Source organism: Cyprinus carpio, chromosome A13, assembly GCF_018340385.1.
Source record: "Cyprinus carpio isolate SPL01 chromosome A13, ASM1834038v1, whole genome shotgun sequence".
Classification (NCBI taxonomy): Eukaryota; Metazoa; Chordata; class Actinopteri; order Cypriniformes; family Cyprinidae; genus Cyprinus; species Cyprinus carpio.
The window spans coordinates 16,216,682-16,236,546 of record NC_056584.1 but is presented as its reverse complement, the minus strand read 5'-3'; the positions used below and the strand labels follow the sequence as shown (position 1 = coordinate 16,236,546).

At 35.7% G+C, this 19,865-nt stretch overlaps 1 protein-coding gene across 1 annotated transcript; it reads left to right on the top strand.

The window, feature by feature from the left end:
- Positions 1–5,663: 5,663 nt before the first annotated feature.
- Positions 5,664–9,153, top strand: lbx1a (ladybird homeobox 1a). The gene is made up of 2 exons (XM_042768981.1): positions 5,664–6,422; positions 6,975–9,153. Exons 1-2 carry the CDS (start codon positions 6,098–6,100, stop codon positions 7,457–7,459), a joined length of 810 nt encoding a protein of 269 aa, XP_042624915.1. The 5' UTR covers positions 5,664–6,097; the 3' UTR covers positions 7,460–9,153.
- Positions 9,154–19,865: the final 10,712 nt, after the last annotated feature.

The following is a 19,865-nucleotide window of genomic DNA, read 5'->3' as shown; positions in this document are numbered from 1 at the left end:
TAATGCACTGATAACCACCAAAAACAGGTGGTTATAAGAAAGTTGCATAATAAACTAAAGCTCATCACAATCAGTTTTTCCACAAGCTGAAGAGGGAGGTACTTATAAGTAGAAGGTTCACAGTGTCATTCACACAGATACAAAACATGATCAAGGTAACACACATGATACTAAAATAATGCAATAAACATTAATTTAACAACATTAGATGCAGGATAAAACCCTATTGTACACAACTGGGCAGAAAAAAACTGAGAATAAACATAGTTATCGTAACAAAAAACATAAAATATGAAGTGTCATGCAGGGAATTCTGGGAGTGTCAATTTACAGTTTTTGATTGTAAATTGTACAATGATTTTTTTCACTTCCAAAAACTGTAATTTTAACAGTATTTTACTGTAAAGTGACATTAAATGTTACAGTACAGTTATTCACCATGTATAGTGTGGAAAGTTAAACAATTAACAGGTTTATACTGTAGCATTTTTAGTCTTTACAAATCACAGTTTCTTACAGTGATAATCTCTCTTTGAGCTCGACAAATGCTGTCAGTAAGTCTGATTCATAATCAAATCATTCAGGGGTGTGTTTTCTATAAAAAAGAATAGTTATCCAACCTTGGTTGCAAGTTCCATCGTTACTAACTGTTGAAGTATTTGGTGTTTCCCATTGTTCCAATGAACATTTTCAAACAGCATCGCAAAGTTGTGTGGTTGGAACTACAGCTCTTCACCTGTGGTTAAAAACAGTTTATGCACCTGACTAAAATAATCAGTGCAACCTGTAACTTTCATTCCATACATATACAAATTTCATTTTGCGTCTTTTAGTTTAAGAGAATTGAAGCGCTGTTTTTGAAGAGTGCACATATGCATACATGCTCTTAGTACCATGAGGGAATCTCAGAGTGACGCAAGAGAACCCAAAAACAAAAATGGCAAAGCAGTCGTTGGATGCCATGTTCATTATTTAGAGAAATAATCTGACATTAATGTGATCTCAGACTAATTGATTTGCAGAAGTTATCACTCCACCACCTGCACCACATCAACAACAACACTAACAAACAATGTTCAAAAAACAGATGTGCAACAAAGAACCTACTATGATTTCAGGAGAGTTTCTTAAAAAATAAAAATGTATATACTTTTTAACCACAAATACATGTCATGCCCATTTGCTACCTTTTGGCTCCCATTTATGTCCATTATATTGAGAAAAATCCTGGAATGTTTTCCTCAAAAACTTAATTTCTTTGTGACTGATGAAAGAAAGATGTGAACATCTTGGATGACATGGGGGTGAGTAAATTATCAGGAACTTTTTATCCTGGAAGAAGTGAACTAATCCTTTAAGCAGCAAGTTATGCCGTCGTTTAGTAAACACGCCCCAGGTTGGTTTTCTGAACCAAATCAACTAATTCATTAAAAAGGTTTGACTCAAAAAAACAGTTAATCCCCGTCTGATCAGACCACATAAGAAGGTACATGATGCCCTGGTGATTGTCAGAAAGATTCCATCACTGTTTTTGTGACTCCCTCAATCCTCTCATGTTCTCACTTGTTTAGTTCTGCTAACTTCTTCTTCATTCTCCTAGATGGTCTGGTCAGGTTGAAATGAAAGGTTTTTCCGCTTTCATGTTTTTACCCTTTAAATAATGATGGGTCCTTTTAAGCATGGCTCTGCACTTAATCTTCACTCATTTTGTTTTAACAGTCAAAGCCCAGTCCTGCAATTAGACTGAATGTCACCAGACTCTGTGCGTTCATGCCTCACTCTCACTCTCGATAACCTCCACACATCCTCACAGTCCCTCCACTTTTAGCAGAAACATGCATCCTCTGTCCAAATGGACCTCATGCAGCCCTTGACTCTGCACTTGTTTTTGTGCAAGCTGTCAGCTCTGGTGTCACCCTGCTCCTATGCCAGCTCCACATGTATTACTCACCTAATTTATGTAGGCCTGTGTGCTTGTTGTGCTGCTCTGCAGATTAACCATCCAGAATTATTTTCACTGCAGCCATTGCGACCCATAGAGCATCTCAGTCTAGTATTACATTACTCTGTACTGCCCCAGAGGGCATGGGGGGAAAAACAGGGGCATCCATGGTATTTAGAGCACAATATGGACTTCAGCCAAAAAGCAGTGCTGTATTTGGGGCTGTCCTGAAGAGCTTGCAATAAATGCATCCATTCGTGTTGAGTTTCAGGTGATTACGTGTATAGATAATGATAAGCATGGGTTCATTTTTTGTTGGTTATAAGTTTCTAATTTCTGTTCAGGGATTTTTCTTCTCACTAACAATGCCGTGCTCTCAATTTGCACCATTGAGCCACAAAATTGCACCACAAAATCGTGTCAGACAGGAAAAGAAACTATCTTAATCACAGTAGACTGACCTTGTATCCTTGGTGGGGTTTTTTTTCTTTTTCTTTTTTAAGGCAGCTAATTTACATTAGGATGACAGGACATTTGGTGCCTGTGCTGTGCTTGCCAAGCAGCAATCCAAGATACACATGGTCTACTACTGTTGATAATAATAGACACAGGGTCTGGTTAGCATGATTCATGCTCAGGCCTCATCTTTCCACACATTATGAAATTGTATGTTGTTGATCTTGTGAATGGCTCTATTTCTTTTATTGCAAGACTGACACATTGAATATATTTGGTCTTGGGGCCTCTTGTTGTCCATATCAAAACATTTTTAACCACATTGCAAACAAAATGTGCTTTCTGCCAACTGTTTTTTTATGCCAGATGAATTATTGCTTTTGAAAAAGTTTGACAACAACTCATTTAAAGTTATAAGTTAAATAGCCCCTCAGAGATACAAAAACTCACCCTAATAAACTGTAAAGTCATGTTATCTAAAAATGTGCTTTATTGAACCCATAAATTTAGATTTTTGTTGTGGAATACATCGCCTTATTTAGAATGGGTAATGGGCGATGCTAACTACATGTAAACCAAGAATTCTTTTTGAGTAATGTGATACAAGGCTGAAAATTAAAATTAACTTGTAAATACTCAAGTAAGATCATTGTATTGTAAAACGAAGTTAATTCATTTTTTGCCTGCTATTTTCAGTAACTGCCTTACTCAGAATTTCTCCTGATCTTGCAATAAATTACATTTAATTTCTCAGTTGGTCACGAGTTTATTTAGCCTGTATAAGTTGGAGTTTTGGGACAGGTCAGTGTTTTTATGTGGTTAGTATGTGACGTTTTGAAATTGTGACATTGTCTTTGACATTGAATCTGTGGGTAATTATAGAGAATATAATTACAAATTAAAAATATTACATTGTTCACTGACGTTTTAATATTATTATCTTACCAAGGTTGCATGCAGTAGATTAAGAATGAACAAACGATAAAATTAAATTTTAGATCAATTTTACAATTTCAACTGTAAACATTTTATTAAACATTTTGGCTGTTAAATGATAACCACATCAGTAGGTAGTTTATTATGTTAAGTATGATTTTATTATTATTATTATTATTATTATTATTATTATTATTATTATTATTATTATTATTATTGTGTTTTAATAGTACCACCATGCCAGTAACATACCAGAAGATTAAAATTGTCTAAGTTAAAACGGTTAGGAAGTTTTATGTCGGAAAAGGGGATAAAATAGAGTTGTCAAATAAAATATTTCTCTCGTGAAAAGTGAATAAGGGCCTCTCCGTTTAGACTGTATACCATGAAAACTTTATATATCCATCTTACCAGATGTGTGAGCAGATCATTTACAGTCCCCAGAAAGGTCATGTGAATGAAAGTTAGTGAAAAGATCCGATATTGCCTGTGAAATCGGAGCTCTCGGGGTCGGAAGCATGGAATAAATAATGGAATAAAACTGTCCAGACAGACGTTCACTGGAGTAAGTGACAAATCTTTCTGAGTCATTAGACATGCAGAATAATAACAGACCATATAGACAAAGAAACATGGCTTCTAAACATTTTTGTTGAGTCTGTCAGGCATGGACAATCCCGCTTTAAGTTGCCTGCGAATTCATTTTACAACAAGGTGAATTGAAGAACAGTCGTTTTACATATCAAATAAACGACAGTGTATTACGCTTTTTTGATCATTTTGCCGGATTCTATAGGCTATTAATCTTTCAAATAGTCTATCACTTTGATTTAATTATGTGATCATGAGAATAATAATAACTGTCATTAAATAGTATTAAGTAGTATGTGCATAAATGTATTCCACTGTAAATGAACTTTTATATTTGCATGAATTCTGTAGTGGTATCTTCCATGGCGTTTCGTTGCGTCATATCTGCTTACGCAGGCGTCCTGCTCAGGCAACGCTGAATGAGCATGTCACACAGGCGTAACCGCGTGCCTCTGTATCCTTTTTTGGTGCTTTTATTACACTTTCGGTGGACTATTAATTTGTTTGATGAATGTATTCAAATGTGCTGTTTTTTTGTTTTTGTTATTTTACATGTAGGTATTGATTGTAATTCCTAAAAAATAAATGTTTGTATAGCTACTCGCTGCAAGAATAAATCGAATTTACGATTAATATTATGCAAATTATATAATTAGTTTAATATGAATTCTTGCTGTTATACATACGTTTTAGATCTAAGTTTATACAAATTAATTTAGCATAGGCCTATTTGCTTTCACTTAATTTAAAAAGATTTAAACCAATGACTTACAAAGCTTCTGTGAAGCTGCAATCTACTAACCAACAAAACGCACTGCTTTGTCACGCAGTAGATCAGCTTTTCTCCGCCATACTCGGCTGTTATCCAATGTCCCTCGCGGTGAGCTTCAGCCTTATTCTGCCAATTTAACCCAGGCCTCGTTACGCTGAAGTACACGGCGAAAACAACGCAAAAAAATCATCAGATGCTTCAATCAATGCACTAATTGTATGAAATACGCGATACAATTATAAGTTATAGCATACATAATTAAATGTATTTAATATAACTTTTACTTTAAAATTGTTTTACATTTTTTAGTTTTATTTCTGAGCATATGTAAGTTTACCCCCGTTTTGCGTAAATCGACGAAAAATAGTTCCCATAATGCCAAAAATACCGTGGATTAAACAGCAGGCGATTTTTAGAGATGAAATATCTTACTGCTGATGCGAGCTGGCCCTTTGCGCTTGAATTATGGCAAAGAAGATTTGGTGCAGCTGAAGGGGACGATCTCTCTCTCTCTCCCTCCCTCTCCCTCTCTCTTTCTCTATTACACACTTGCGCGCACACACACTTATTTTGTTCTATCCACAAGTATTATCAGCCATGATATACTACCTGACTCTAAATACGTCTATTAAAAAAAGAGAGAGAATATACAATTGACAGCAAACATTTTTAGTTTAATAGACAATTTGAATTGCAATCATCAACAACTTGTACAGGATATAGGCCTATTCCTCTGGTATTTGATTGTAGCTACTTTATATATTTTACTAAAAAATGTAAATGTGCTTCTATTACAATAGCGTGGTACAAATATGTAAATAAGAACAAACAGAATATCGACAAATCATTAATTTGTAGTAAAGAGTGGGAGCGTTAAGTATTGTAATCCGGCTGTGCTCCTCCTCCCGGCCATGCCCTCTAATTAACGGGGCTCCTTTCCTGCTAAAGTCTGCATCGGACTGCAACATAGTCAAAGAGCAGGAGGGAGAGAGAAAGAAAAAGAGGGAGACCGAGGGAGGGAGGGAGAGAAAAGTGCCACTGGATGTAATTGATTGTCTTGCTATCAAGAATAACTTGTTAGTAATATTCAATTCTGGCTGCTTTTGAGGCTGACTGTTTCCACTGAAGCATCAGAGGTTGTCAGGCTGCTTCCTGACTGAAGCTCGAGCGTTATCCAGGAGATGAGAACAGCAGACGTGGCTTTTTAAAGAAAGAATTAAAGTTTTCCAACCCTGCGGCAAAAGCAACAAGATGCTGCTGATCGGCTTCTAATTCCACGGATTTTGGGATGTCTTCTCATTGAAGTTTATAAACTGAGCTGTTTTGCATTGTGCGAATTCTAACAGAAAAAAAAAATCCAAAACTCTAGCATATTTCAAAACAAGCTAAAAAGACAAATAATGACCTCCAAAGAAGACGCAAAAGGCGCCTCAGTTGAGGATCGAAGGCGCAGTCCGTTGGACCATCTTCCTCCACCTGCTAACTCAAACAAGCCCCTCACTCCGTTCAGCATAGAGGATATTTTAAACAAACCTTCTGTCAAACGAAGTTACACAATCTGCGGCACGGCGCATCTGCTTTCGTCCGGTGAGAAGCACCCATCCACGGGCCATCCCCTCTCCAACCGCGCGTTGCTCACCCAGACATCTCCACTGTGCGCCCTGGAGGAACTCGCCAGCAAAACCTTCAAGGGTCTGGAAGTCAGTGTTCTACAAGCGGCAGAAGGTAAACACAAGGCCTGTTGTTTGTGCAAAATTGTATTCAGGCTGTCAGATTGTGGATTATGATAGGCCTATATCATTTCTAAGGACGCTGTTCGTGCAAACTACAAAAATCCGTTTTCAACAGCTAAAGTGAAACTGTTTTATTTTTTTAAATGCTTATTTATGGTTAAAAAGATTATGGAATGTATTTGTGAAAATAGCTTAAAGCACAAAAATTTGGAATAATTCTGTGCACGTGCAATCAAAATTAAGTCGATTGAAAATACAAACGAAAATGTGTCCACATGGATTTAAATATAGGACTCCTGTAGCATTCGTATTTTCAGGCCTATTTGATTTTGCCTCTTGAAACTAAGAGTATTGAAGACATTGTTTTACATTTTAGAAATGACAGTAAGCTAATATTCGTATTTAGCCTATTATTTATGATATATATATTAGTTTTATTAATAATGAGTGGCCTGTAGCCTATTTATTACCACTCGTTAAATAATGTATAGCAGACTTGAATGCATTTCAATATCGCGGTGTTATTTTTGTTTGTTTGTTTTAGGAAGAGACGGCATGACACTCTTCGGTCAGAGGAATACCCCTAAAAAGCGGAGAAAGTCGAGAACAGCCTTTACCAATCACCAAATTTACGAACTAGAGAAAAGATTTCTCTATCAGAAATATCTGTCTCCTGCTGATCGGGATCAGATCGCTCAGCAGCTCGGGCTCACGAATGCTCAAGTCATCACCTGGTTCCAGAACCGTCGAGCCAAGCTCAAAAGAGACCTGGAGGAAATGAAAGCGGACGTGGAGTCGGCCAAAGCAGTAGGCTCTGTACCTTTTGAGAAAATCGCCAAACTGGCAGAACTAGAGAAATGCGTCAATGGCACTCTCGGAGAGTCAGGGGCCAAGTCTCCATCACGATCTAACCACGAGCACGAGGGCACCAACAAACTCCACATGTCACCATCATCACCGTTTACAGACCACACAACGAGCAAAGAGTGTTCAGAGGATGAAGACGAGGAAATTGATGTCGATGACTGATTTTCATTAAACATCATCGGTATTATTTACCTTTTTTTCTGAGATGGTCCTGTAAAACCATAGAGTTGAAAGTGCCATTAATGCACCAAATGTATTAAATGACTTGTATTAAAAGCAAATATAAAAAAGGAGAAAAAAATCAAAGCAAGCATGGGACAGTTTCTTCAGAACTATTTATGCAGTGGCAGTATTGTAATCATTTAGTCTATTCGTTTAAACAGATAGCTGAAGAGCAATAAATACCTTAATAATATTTCAGTCAGATATAAACACACACACACTTTTTTTTTTAAACCCGGTTCTGAGTAAGTTTATTGCATGTTTTATTTTGTTCTACGAAATTATTTTAGTTCAAAATGGCTGCAGATCTTATACTGATATCTCAAAAATATCCGAATCCTAATTCACACGCGCAGCCCTCTGCGTGTCCCTGTTAATGCATTTTGGCCTATGACTAAATCGTTTGATAAAAGAGTGTATTATAGGACATTTCCAACAAAAGTTATCACAGGAAAAAAAAAATCGACTTCTCTGATCAAATCTGGATTGTCACATTTTAATATATTTCTTATAGTTTGTATGCCTGTAAGTGCCTTTTTAAGCCAGGAAACCATTTAAAGCAAGTGTACAAAGTGTATGTATTTAAAATGAAATAAAAATGTCTTTCTTTAAATTTTTGACGTTAGTCTGATAGTTTTATTCATCGTTTTGGAAATAAGCAATCGAGGTAGCCTAATATAAACAAAACATTTAGCTTGTGTAAAATTCCATTTATTTTTTCTTCTGCAGTTTTGTTTATTTTTGTAGCCTACTTTTACTTCATTCACCAACACTCTTTAAAATGCATTGAATGTGTTTTAGATTCGACATTTTACGCTTTTGATTTTCAGAATAGCATAACATGTTTTCCTGTCCCCACGATGTGTTTCAATATCCACAATGGATGTGTGTGAGAAACCGAAATCTGGATTGATGAATGCGCGCATAAAGGATGCCCAAAAACGCAGGGTTTTTGGCCCGTTTCTCTGCGGTTGAAAGACGCTATTTCCCTGCAAAGCGAAGAGAGGCAGTCATTTCTAACGTAAGGCGTGAAAACTGGGGACAAATGAGCAGTCTCCCCTGATGTGACAAGCTACAATGAAGCATGCTCTGCCTCCCGCGGCTCTCAATACGGAGACAAGCGTGTCCCACCGAATAAAAAGGACACAAACGTTTGGAGGCCATATGGTTTTTGAATTTTCCTCACAATTTTCAGACAATTTGATGGATTGAGCTGGCCTTCTTTTTAAAGTGTTTCGCTCAGTTTTCACAAAGGCAATAATGCGCACAGGGGCGAGGGCATCTGGGCCTATTAATGTCCCCTCTATTCTCTCTTTTCACTCGGCTGTTTTAAACAAGTCTATGAATTACAATGATACTGACTCGACTTGTTAAGAGGTTGTCTTCTGCCTTTGTTTGTTTGAGTGTTTGGCTTAAAATAATAAAGTTACCATTTTGGCAACACGTAAAAGCAGAACATATGGCTGGAGTGACACTATGTATGGAATTAGATCAAAATTCCATACGGGGTTTGACCGAGTTAATTTTTATTTTCATTTTTTTTTTCATTTAGAAATTATATTCCTTGCAATAAGTTTTAAGACACATTTTTATGTTTCGGATGCTGTTTTATACATACGTAGCCTAATCTTTGTCATGTTTTTGTTTTGCACGTTTCTTTTTCAATTAAGTTTTGATAGTCATTTGTGTATTAGATTTGTGTATTTCCATTAAGTGCATAGCAGTGTAATAATTATAAAATTTTATATTTTATTTTATATTTTATATTTTATTATATTATATTTATATTTTATTTTATATTTTAACATTTTATCAGTATAATAATTATAACATATATAGCTTATATATATAGCTTATATAAGGTTATTTTTGATTTTTATAAAATCATTACATAATTGTTTTGTTATTTATTTGTACAGGTCTAGGTCCTTTCATATTCAGTGTATCAAGTAGTTCTGGTAAACGTCTTCTGTAGAGTAAAATTGCTGAAATTAGCATTGTGGAAGTGCAAGTGCAGCCGAATGCAAAAACTTTAAATTATTAGTGATTTCATTATTTATGTTTTTGAAGTAAGCAAAGTATTATTTTGTATTAAAAAAGAGCTCCATCGCAACTATGAATAGACTGGTTTAAGCAACGTGAAGCGGCTGTAATAAAAGGATCAGAGATTATATGCGGACAATGTGATATTTGTCACCGCTTCATTAACATGAGCAGACGCCAGAGTCTCCAGCACTGTCTGCTCATGCGCCTCTGTGCTGCAATACAATCACATGTCTTTTGTGTAGGCTATGTGTCGGTGATTTAGCGTTTTCTATCCAACTTTAAACGTTTAGGTTATTGATTAGCCCACATCACACAGAAGAACACATTTAGAGCTAGCTCACAACTGAGAGAGGTTTAACAAAGCCATGTTAGACTGTCCTTATTCAGACCAAGTCATGCCCGTTATCTCTCTCTCTCTCTCTCTCTCTCTTCGTGCTCTTTGCACAGGCAGAAATGTATATAAAGGGTGCTGATATATCAGGAGAGTGCGAGCTGGTGGGGTTCAGTTCCTTATTTTATGAGGTGTTGTCAAATGTGGCAAAGATAAGTAATACTACAATCTGAAAGAGCATAACGTGGTAATTAATCCCAAAGTCTTAAGTGTATTTCAGCTCGAGAGAGAGAGAGAGAGAGAAAAAAAATCTCTAATTCAATCGCCCGGAAAATTGAAGTTTGATGCATGAGTCCCTGCTGAAACAATGGGATTTGCTCTCTCTCTCTCTCTCTCTCTCTCTCTCTCTCTCTCTCTCTCTCAGCCATTTACCCTTTCTTTTTCTGGCTAATTGTTTGATAAGAAAAGAGGAGTGATCCCAGCGATTTTATGCCTTAATCAAAATTTAATATAAATATTTTTTTTTCACTTCAAGATAGATAGATAGGTTTTTCCTTTCATGCAGTTAACATTAAAAAAAAAAAAAAACTTTCATCGACTCCATGCGAGGCTACATGTCATAACAGTGTATGATTCGAGGTGAAAAATTAAGCAGATGAACCTGAGGGGAAAGCTTGATTGATCACTAAATAGGGGTGGATTCCTGTGTTTTAGTTACAACACTTCTCTGGGAACCCCTTAATACTTCAAACTTCAATTTTACGGACGATTGAACTAAGCATGTCCCTGACAAAATTGATATATGTATTAATTTTCTTTAACTGTTGATTAATTGCTCTCCACTGAAAGAATTATACAAGACTTTTTGCTTCAAATTTGCATATTAATCAAATCCTAGTTGATAATTCAAACGGAAAAAAATGCATCTAAGGGAGTTGAGGGGCATAACTCGAAAAAATATACCAAGCCAGATATTTTTTCCCCTCCCTTGCTACTAAGCTGCGTGTCTAGTGTATTAAAATCAAAGATGCAGAACGAGTTAGCCTGGCTATTTGGTGAAAACAGAAATTGCCTGTCCAGTTTTATGATGTGTTCATGCTGAGCAGGCAGATCTTAATGTGTCCTGTCAAAATGTCGTAAGATTTAAAGGGGAAAGAGGCCTATTCAACACTGAGCTGTGTGTGTTTGAAAGAGAGCACTGGGAGCAGAGCTTTCATATGTGTAATTTGCCATGGAAGCCCCTTTTTTATCTTCCACCTTCATGAAGAATGTAATATTTAGACATTTTGATATTTTCATAGCAGGAATATGTTTGTTTGTTTGTTTATATTTAGCTGCTAGTAATTATTTTATATAAATTATAAAAAATAATTATAACTGATTTATTAACTTTTAGATTTAGCATAAGTGTGAGATGAAACGTCTTATTATACTTTCACCTCCAATCTAAGCCATTTTTCCCTTTTAATAGACATGTGAATGCAGGTAAGTGTATATTGCATTGTTGTTTTCAGCTTATAATTTAAAAGTTGTCACAATACAATTGTATTGATTTTTGTTCTACTGAGGGACCCCACCTCATCTGCTGCTACATCAGGATATTGTAATTGCATTCTCAACATGTTGTAACACAGAGGAAAATATCAGAAGAAACAATAATTCCGATGAATTTGCTATAATTTTTGCAGACAGAAAAAGTTTAGCCTATTAAACTCAAAGAAAACATGAAATGATGGCACAACAATCGTTTCATATTTTCAGTATTGAACTTGTATGTGTCCGTACTCCGCAGACAAGAGGGCATGTCATTGAAATTCATTGAAATAAAACATGATCAAATCTTTAGTAAGTGCTGATTGTCCCCTGACCCTGCCTTTAGGAGCTGTTGTCTGATCACAAACGCTATGGAAGAGAGAGAGAGAAAAACGGTTGAGCACTGCTTAGAAGCTCCGTGGAGTGGTCTAAGTGTCCAAATTGGACATTGGGCCATTGGCTAGTTGTGCTATATAGTCATCATGACCATTTAGTTACTATAAAGAACATCTCAAATCAGTTTATATTTTTCACCCTCTGTGCGTAAAATTACCTTTATTAATAATGCAATTTAAAAAGTGGGCAATAAATTTAGAAGACTTATGAAATCTAATAAATTCCAAAAATTAAAAAAAGAGAAAAGATGCTGCAAAAATTCTGACAGAAATTAGAAAGAACATGAGAGACGTTATACAGTCTATTCTCCAACACAGTTTATTAATGCTCTTTAACATTAACAACATATATATATATATAATAAAATGTTAAAGCACAAACAAAAAAACAAAAACAAAAAATTTTCTACAACATGAAATTACCTATATATAGAGCACACACACACGCACACACACACACACACACACACACACACACACACACACCATATATATATATATATATATTATATATATATATATATATATATATATATATATATAGTTGTCAATGAAATTAATAAATAGCCTACTTGTGCCAATAAAGCAACATAAAACTAAAAAAAAACATAGCAAATGTTTTGACAACATGAAATTAATAAATAGCCTACTTGTGCCAATAAAGCAACTTAAAACTAAACTAAAACAGAGTACGGAGAGTAGGCCTATATTTATATTGTAAATGTAAAGTGTTGATATTGCATAAATGTAAATGTAAAAGTAGGCTTACTAACTGAAAGAACTAATGATGAAAATTATTCGTCTTAAGCAATTAACTAATTTCAAAAGCTTAGAGAGCATGTAGTGCCTTTTTCTCAAGTTATAGTCTCCCATGTAATAGTTCTATAATCGGTTGTCCCTGAAGTTTGTTAAAAGAACCGGTGCCATCGTGTGGTCATTAATAGTCGTGTTTCTCTGAGCGCGCGATCATATGGCCTAGCAGCTTTTTTGTCTTATCCCGCCATCTAGTGGTAAAATGTAGCCTAAGTAACACATCCGACGTTCAAAAAAAAATTCAATTTAGTTAAGCCTGCAAGTACATGTACGTTTCAGTCGTTTATTCAACACATTTCTATTAGTCTACAACAAAAAATTGAGTATAGTTTATTAAACGCACTAATTGACACTCGTGAACAGAAATCGCGCTTATCTGAGGAGGTAACCATAGCAACACTATGCTCGGATGCTTTTCATTACAATCCAACATTATGCCATTACTTATCACTTTATTACACATGCTTGTGAGTCTTGCAGTTAGGCTGACATTTGTCTGCTCTAAGGCTGCCAAAAGTGCAGAAGTTTATAGACTGTTGGAGGTAGCCTAACATAATTACAATTTTAATTATATTTTATTTATATCACACAATCTGCCTAACCTCAGGGAACGAATGGGTGCTAATCTTACTCAGACTCTCTTATCTACCTTATCTGTAACATAACGTGTGACCATAACGTAGCTTGAATGTGGGAGGCTTCGGCTTCCAATGTCAGTGCCATTCAAGTTATTTTAGCTGTAGTACAAAAATAATCCGTTATGCTTCTTTGTTATCATATTAATTATCATATAGTTTTACCGTTTACTGCACTTTGTTGTTGTTCTTGTTATTTCTGTTTTTGTTTGTTTCTGTCCCTGTTCAGATAATGTAGCCTACACCATGTCTGCATGCTTTGCCACAGTCAGTTATATAATAAAAGGGAAAAAAAAGTAAACAAACGCCCTCAATCACTGTAAATATTTTTGTATTGTTTCTTTTTTCAAATATAGCCAGGGTGGAGTTGTATATAGCCTACTATGGTGGCTGGATGGGAACAAGGAGATCCGTGACCTCTTGCCCTGTGTTATCTTCATGAAGTGCTGCTCAGTGCCCTGGGGGAGAGAAAGGCCTGCATGCTGTTTGAACCTGCTGGACCCATGATGCATTGCAAATGCATTCACAGCTGAGAGAGAGAGAGAGAGAGAAGAGTCTAGACATGGGAAAATGCAGACTCAGTTGTCTGGGAAACCTGAGCAGTAGAGGAAGTTTGAGTAGCTACACAAAACTGAGGTACTTTATGAAAAATACCAGCTAATCAGAGATAATGTAATAGTTTTTAAAAGATGTTACAAACCTAGTCAAACTGGATGACAACAAATGTGACTCTACATAGGGCAAGCAGTTTGGAGAATATATATGCTGAAACTTGCTGAATAAATGCATTAATTTAAACCTTAAACCTGCTTTTTTAAACCTTAAAATTAATCTTACTGCCCCCAAGCTTTGAATGGTAATGCATATAATATTAGCATCGACTGTAAAGCATATACCTGAAAATTGAGTAGGTACATTAGCTTAATCTTTTTATTCCATTCAACTGTATGTGAATACATGTCTAGGCTATACAGGACATTTAAATTGTATTTCTTTTATTGTTTATTTCCATATTAAATGTTATCCAATAACACATAATCTATGTACATTGCTGTATTTATTGCACCATTTTTTTCTGTCTCTTTCCTTCAATTAAGTGTGCTTTGTTTTTACGGCAAAGCTGTACATTTGTATTGCCAAAGCATAAATAACAAATAAAAAAATTAAATATAAAATAAAAAATAAAAAAATTAAACATTAACTAAATAAACCAGTAAAAATAAAAATGAACACGTAAAAAGTTAACTGTGACTAACTATTCCAGTAATTGTAATAATGAACACATAGCGATAGACATTCTTGCTTTCTTAGAATCTCACTCTTTCGCTCTTTGTAATGCATGCAGTTAGCACACAGTACCGCGTGTGTCTTGGAGAGTGGTCAGTGGTAGCTGTGCTGATGCTTGATAGAAGAGAGGAAGGACAGGAGAAAAACAGAATGGCAGGCAGAGTGAGTGTCTGACAGGCCATTACTGCAGACAAGCCCATAACTCACCCTGATAAGTAAAGGCTTCTGCTGACATGACCTCAAACAGGCCTTCAAGAGAGAAATCTCACATGAGTCTAATGAACCATACTTTAAGGATCAGATCACAATAGATTTAACACATGCACTAATTGCTGTTAGTTAACCCAACAAAATGGGTTTTTCTAGCGTCACAGCATCTTTGATGAGTCGATTTCAATATTAAGTGCATACTTACAATGAGCGCTGTTAGTGGAGGTATTATGTGTTTACCGCTAGAGGGCAGTTGAACATTTGTGGAAATTTGGTTTTGATAAATGATTTTCTTTTATCTCTTGCATATATTCAAGATGGGAAATCACCGCTGCATCATACAGTCTCATGGATATTAATGTACTTTTTTATAATCATGTATATTTATATGCTGTTTTCACTGCTATAAATTTCATTTAGTCAAAATTTCATTTGTCTTCATGCATAGCCTGTATTTTACTATGCATGGTATTAATAATTTACATATGCGGTGATATCAGTCTTTCTGTGTAATATAGGAGCTCCATACATGCATTTTCATGTATTGCGTGACTGCATCACATCATTATTAGTAAAGCTATGCAGATATCTATGCAGATGACATCTGCTTTAAACTGGGATATGTTGATTCAGAGACACTTAATGCAGGATAGGCTGAATGCAATGAAACAGACATATGTCACATATTAAATAAAATACATTAGCTTTAAAATGTCTGAGATTATATTGTTGATTTTAATGTATTTATTCAATCAGTAAAACATAATGGAAGGTGTTGGTTTACAGTTCTATTTTACAATGTAATTCAAGAATAAATAATATAACAGATGTTCTTCTTATTTTATTTTTCCACAGAAGAACAACCTGAAAGAGGCCAAAATTAATTTCTGAAGGATCTGTTATGTACATTGTTTCTTGGCGAGTCCTGGCATGTATTATCTTTATAATATGTGCATTGTCTTGAATCTCTGTAGCATGTCGGGATGATCTATCACTTTGTTGAAAGTGAAGCTATTCGCACCTGTCTGTCTATTCATGACCCCGAGTCTTAAATAAAAATTTTTTAATAAATTCACCACAAAAAAGTGTTTTGTAATTTTGAAACTAAAAGGTCAAAATTATCGATTTTGCTTTTATGCCTATATAATAACCTATCGTTAATCAAAGAAGTAGTGTTTAAACAGCTATGAGACAATTAATTCATGTAATTGATTAAATAAAAAATATTTGTAAAAAAACAAAACAATAACTAAGAAAAAATACATGTGCTGTTATGGTTTAAAAAAATTTTGAAACTAAAAGGTCAAAATTATAAACTATCCTAAAAATACCAAAAAATAACCTATCATAAATAAAACAAAATGAAAGGTCAAAATTATCGATTTTGCTTTTATGCCTATATAATAACCTATCGTAAATATATCAAAATGTAATTTTTGATTCGTAAAATGCATTGCTAAGAACTTCATTTGGACAACTTTAAAGGCAATTTTCTCAGTATTTAGATTTTTTTGCACACTCAGCTTTCAGATTTTCAAATAGTTGTATCTCGGCCAAACATCATCCTATACTAACAAACCATACATCAGTGAAAAGCTTATTTATTCAATTTAAAAAAATTGACCCTTATGACTGGTTTTGTGGTCCAGGGTCACATATATATTATATTTTTTTAACCATAACAGCACATGTATTTTTTCTTAGTTATTGCACTTGGCCTCAAAAGATGTTTAAAGGGTTTGCCACATATTACGCAACCTCATAAAACAAAATGTAGTGGTTACTGACAACCAGCTTGTGGCTTGCAATCTTATAATGTTACCATGGCATTGATGTCATAGTAGTGTTTCTTAAATCTAGTGCCATATTGCTTTGCACAGGATGTAGAACAGAAGAAAGGAAGAACCAAAAATGACAACAAGATGCATGATGTTCACTTCCACAGAACATGAGTTTTTTGTGAATGTACAGTGGATGCAAATGGAGTGTGCAGGAATGGTTCAGATGCACTTCCTAAGACAGAACGGCTCCGAATGAGACTACAGCATGCCAGACATCAATATAACATCCATTTGAACTCTGTCCTCCACAGGATGTATTCCTGCAGCTTTTCTGACAGATGTCCCCTCAGTCTCATGCCCTATTACTCAACAGCATGGGGCTCTTCAGTCTTTATGTTTAAGTTTGACTTTCCATCATCATTTGGGGAAGTCCTGCTTACGCTGCACAAGCTTTGTGACATTACATGGTGAGAGACATCAATTAAAAAGATGCTGCATATGTTTCGGGTATGTTTGCTTGTGAGGATGGGGGCTAGTTGAAGCTGATTTTGTGATGTGTGTGGCAAAGTGTACCTTCCCTGTGCTTCCATCTGTCACACACTCTGTCACTGAGATCTGTCTTAGAGAAGGCAAGACAATGAGAGACAATAATTAAACCTTCTTGGGAAGGTTGATACAGCACTGTGTGTTTGTGGGTGGATGGGCGGGTGTGTGTTTGACACTTTTATTGTTGTCAGACATGCAATATCCTGTCAGAGCCATGTGCAGGTGGTCCGTTTTAGCTTTTGGTTATATTTTACAGGGTGAGAATGTTTATGAAAGTTATAGAAGCAGTAATGACAATATTAGTGTTGTTTTACATCATATTACATATACACTATCCATATATATATATATATATATATATAAATAGGAATAATAGTGTGAATAATATTCCTTTAAATTGATCACATTAAACTGATCAAAATCTATTTCAAATAAATTTGGAAAAAGAAATATTTCCACAGAGATGTTAAGCAGCACAGCTGTTTTCAATTGATAAGACATGTTTGTAAGCAGCAATTTGGTATATTAGAATGAATTCTGAAGGGACATGTGATGCTGTGCTGCTGAAAATTCAGCTTTGAAATAACAACGGAAAAAAAAAATATATGAAAATGGTTATTTTCAATTATAATAGTATTTCACAATATTGCTGTTTTTACTGTATTTTTAATCAAACAGAGTCAACCTTGGTGGCCATAAGAGACTTCTTTCAACAACATTTAAAAAGAATCTTACTTAACCCAAACTTTTGAACAGTTGTGTATTTTTAAATCACATCATCCATCTCTAGATGCATTCAAGTGTTTGTGGATATATTACCTATGCCTTATATTTCACAAGAAGAAAGTTTACATTCCAAATCTTCCTTGTGTCCTTTTATTTATTTTATTTTTTTCTTTCCATTTAATGCATTGTAATAGTTATTTGACCAAATTTTTTTTCTACCTACCTAAATATTTATTCATTAGGGGTTTTAAAATTTACATTTATGTTTTCCCAAACATTTAGAATTACCATTGTGTATGACTATATTTACTATAACTTGCTTTTCCTTAGGGGATAGTCTTCATGACCCTGTGTTTACTTACTAGACCCAACAGACTCAAACAATAGTAATTCACACAAGATTGCAAAATCATACATACTGCACAACACGATTCAAGTACAATATGAAAAATTTCAACTTGTTGTTACATTTTGTACACACTTTTGTGCAGCATCAGCCCTGTAGTTGTGTGACGGAATGAAGCCTTTCTCTTCTGACTTACTTTTCCCAACTTTCGGTCTTGATTCTGGCTCTGGCTATGGAGTCTCGTCAGTCTGTGGCTGGGCCAGCCCGAGCCAAGGAGCATCTTGCGGAGGGTAATCCATCTCCATCACTTAAATGATTATCCCCATTAATCTGGTGTAAACTAATAAAGTCAACTGTGGCACTGCTTGCCTGAACTTCATTAAGTCTTTAGTACGTTTAATATGTTTTAATGTCCTCAGCTCTCCTGCTGCTGTAGATCACCTGGCATGCCGGTCCCAAGAGAGCCGCCTGAGAGATTGAGGCCATTTGTGCCATGTTTTGTTTCCTTTATTTTTCTCGCACTCGTTTTTCGTGTGATTTACTGTCTGTTGGTATGACATACAAAGAGCTAGACGGAGGAAAGAAGGATGGGGAAGAGGAAAAGAGAGAATGAGAGGAAGAGAAAGACATCAGTGCAGGAGATTTAATTTGGCCAGCCAGACCTCAGATGGGACTCTGCAGTCAAGGGTTTAATTTGGCTTATCGCGTTATAAAAGACGACCCGGGCCCGGTAATCAATCATCGGCCTGTCAGAAGGAAAGGCAGTTGTTTTAAGCAAGTATGACTTCGCAACATGAGTCTGTTTTAATTGCCACCAAATTGACTGCTTTGTTGTTTACTGAGGATGTACTTAAAGTTTGCTCAATTAAGACAAACAAAAGCAGCACATCATTATTGTTGTCCCCTGCCCCCTTCTCTTCCAAGGGGGCCCGCTGGCAGTGGTTACGCAGCTATTGTGGGTCATGTTGACATGTGCGTTTCCCCCGTAAGTCCGATGAGTGGCGCCTGCGTAATGTTAGGACCTGACACTGTTTACTAGTTTGAAGGATGTCAAGCTGCCGCTGACCATTACCCAGCTAAAGAGAGTATAACTCACTCCCAGTTCCTTCTTGACAAAATAAGTGCTATCTCCAATAAACAAAAAGTTAAAGTGCATGATGTATGGATCTGTATTGGTTATGGATTTAAATTTATGGGACCTAATTCATCATGTCAGTATTTTCTCTTTTCCAAGTTTGCAGTATGCAGAGAAAAATGAGTTTCCCAGACAAATGGCTGCTGTTTTTGGAACTACGTATTATTCGGGAAACAGAATCACAGAGGTATGTGAGCGTCTGAGCCGCTGAATGCAAAAGCTCATCATTTCAGAAGGCACCACACACTGATTGTGGGATGGGAAAGAACTATTTTCCATAATCCCACAAGACCCGAGTTAGTGCACGTCTACAGCTACCCATTTTGCTTGGATGCTGTCATCAATATAATGTGCTCAGTTGCTGGCTCACTGATATTTATGGCTTTGGTGCTACAGGGTTGAGCCCCTGTGTCTGCTGGAGTGAACATGAATGAGATAAAGCTCTTGTACTGTAGAGCATTCACTAGAGAAACTTTTGAGATAAAGTAAAGCATATATGCTACTATTTTACCAGCATATGTTAAAATATAGCAACACTTAAGAACTGAATTTAATTGGATTG

Bases quoted from the DNA above. Each gene is read 5' to 3' on its own strand.
- lbx1a (XM_042768981.1), top strand. From the start codon at position 6,098: ATGACCTCCAAAGAAGACGCAAAAGGCGCCTCAGTTGAGGATCGAAGG. The intron at 6,423-6,974 runs GTAAACACAAGG...TGTTTGTTTTAG, and splicing joins TGTTCTACAAGCGGCAGAAG to GAAGAGACGGCATGACACTC.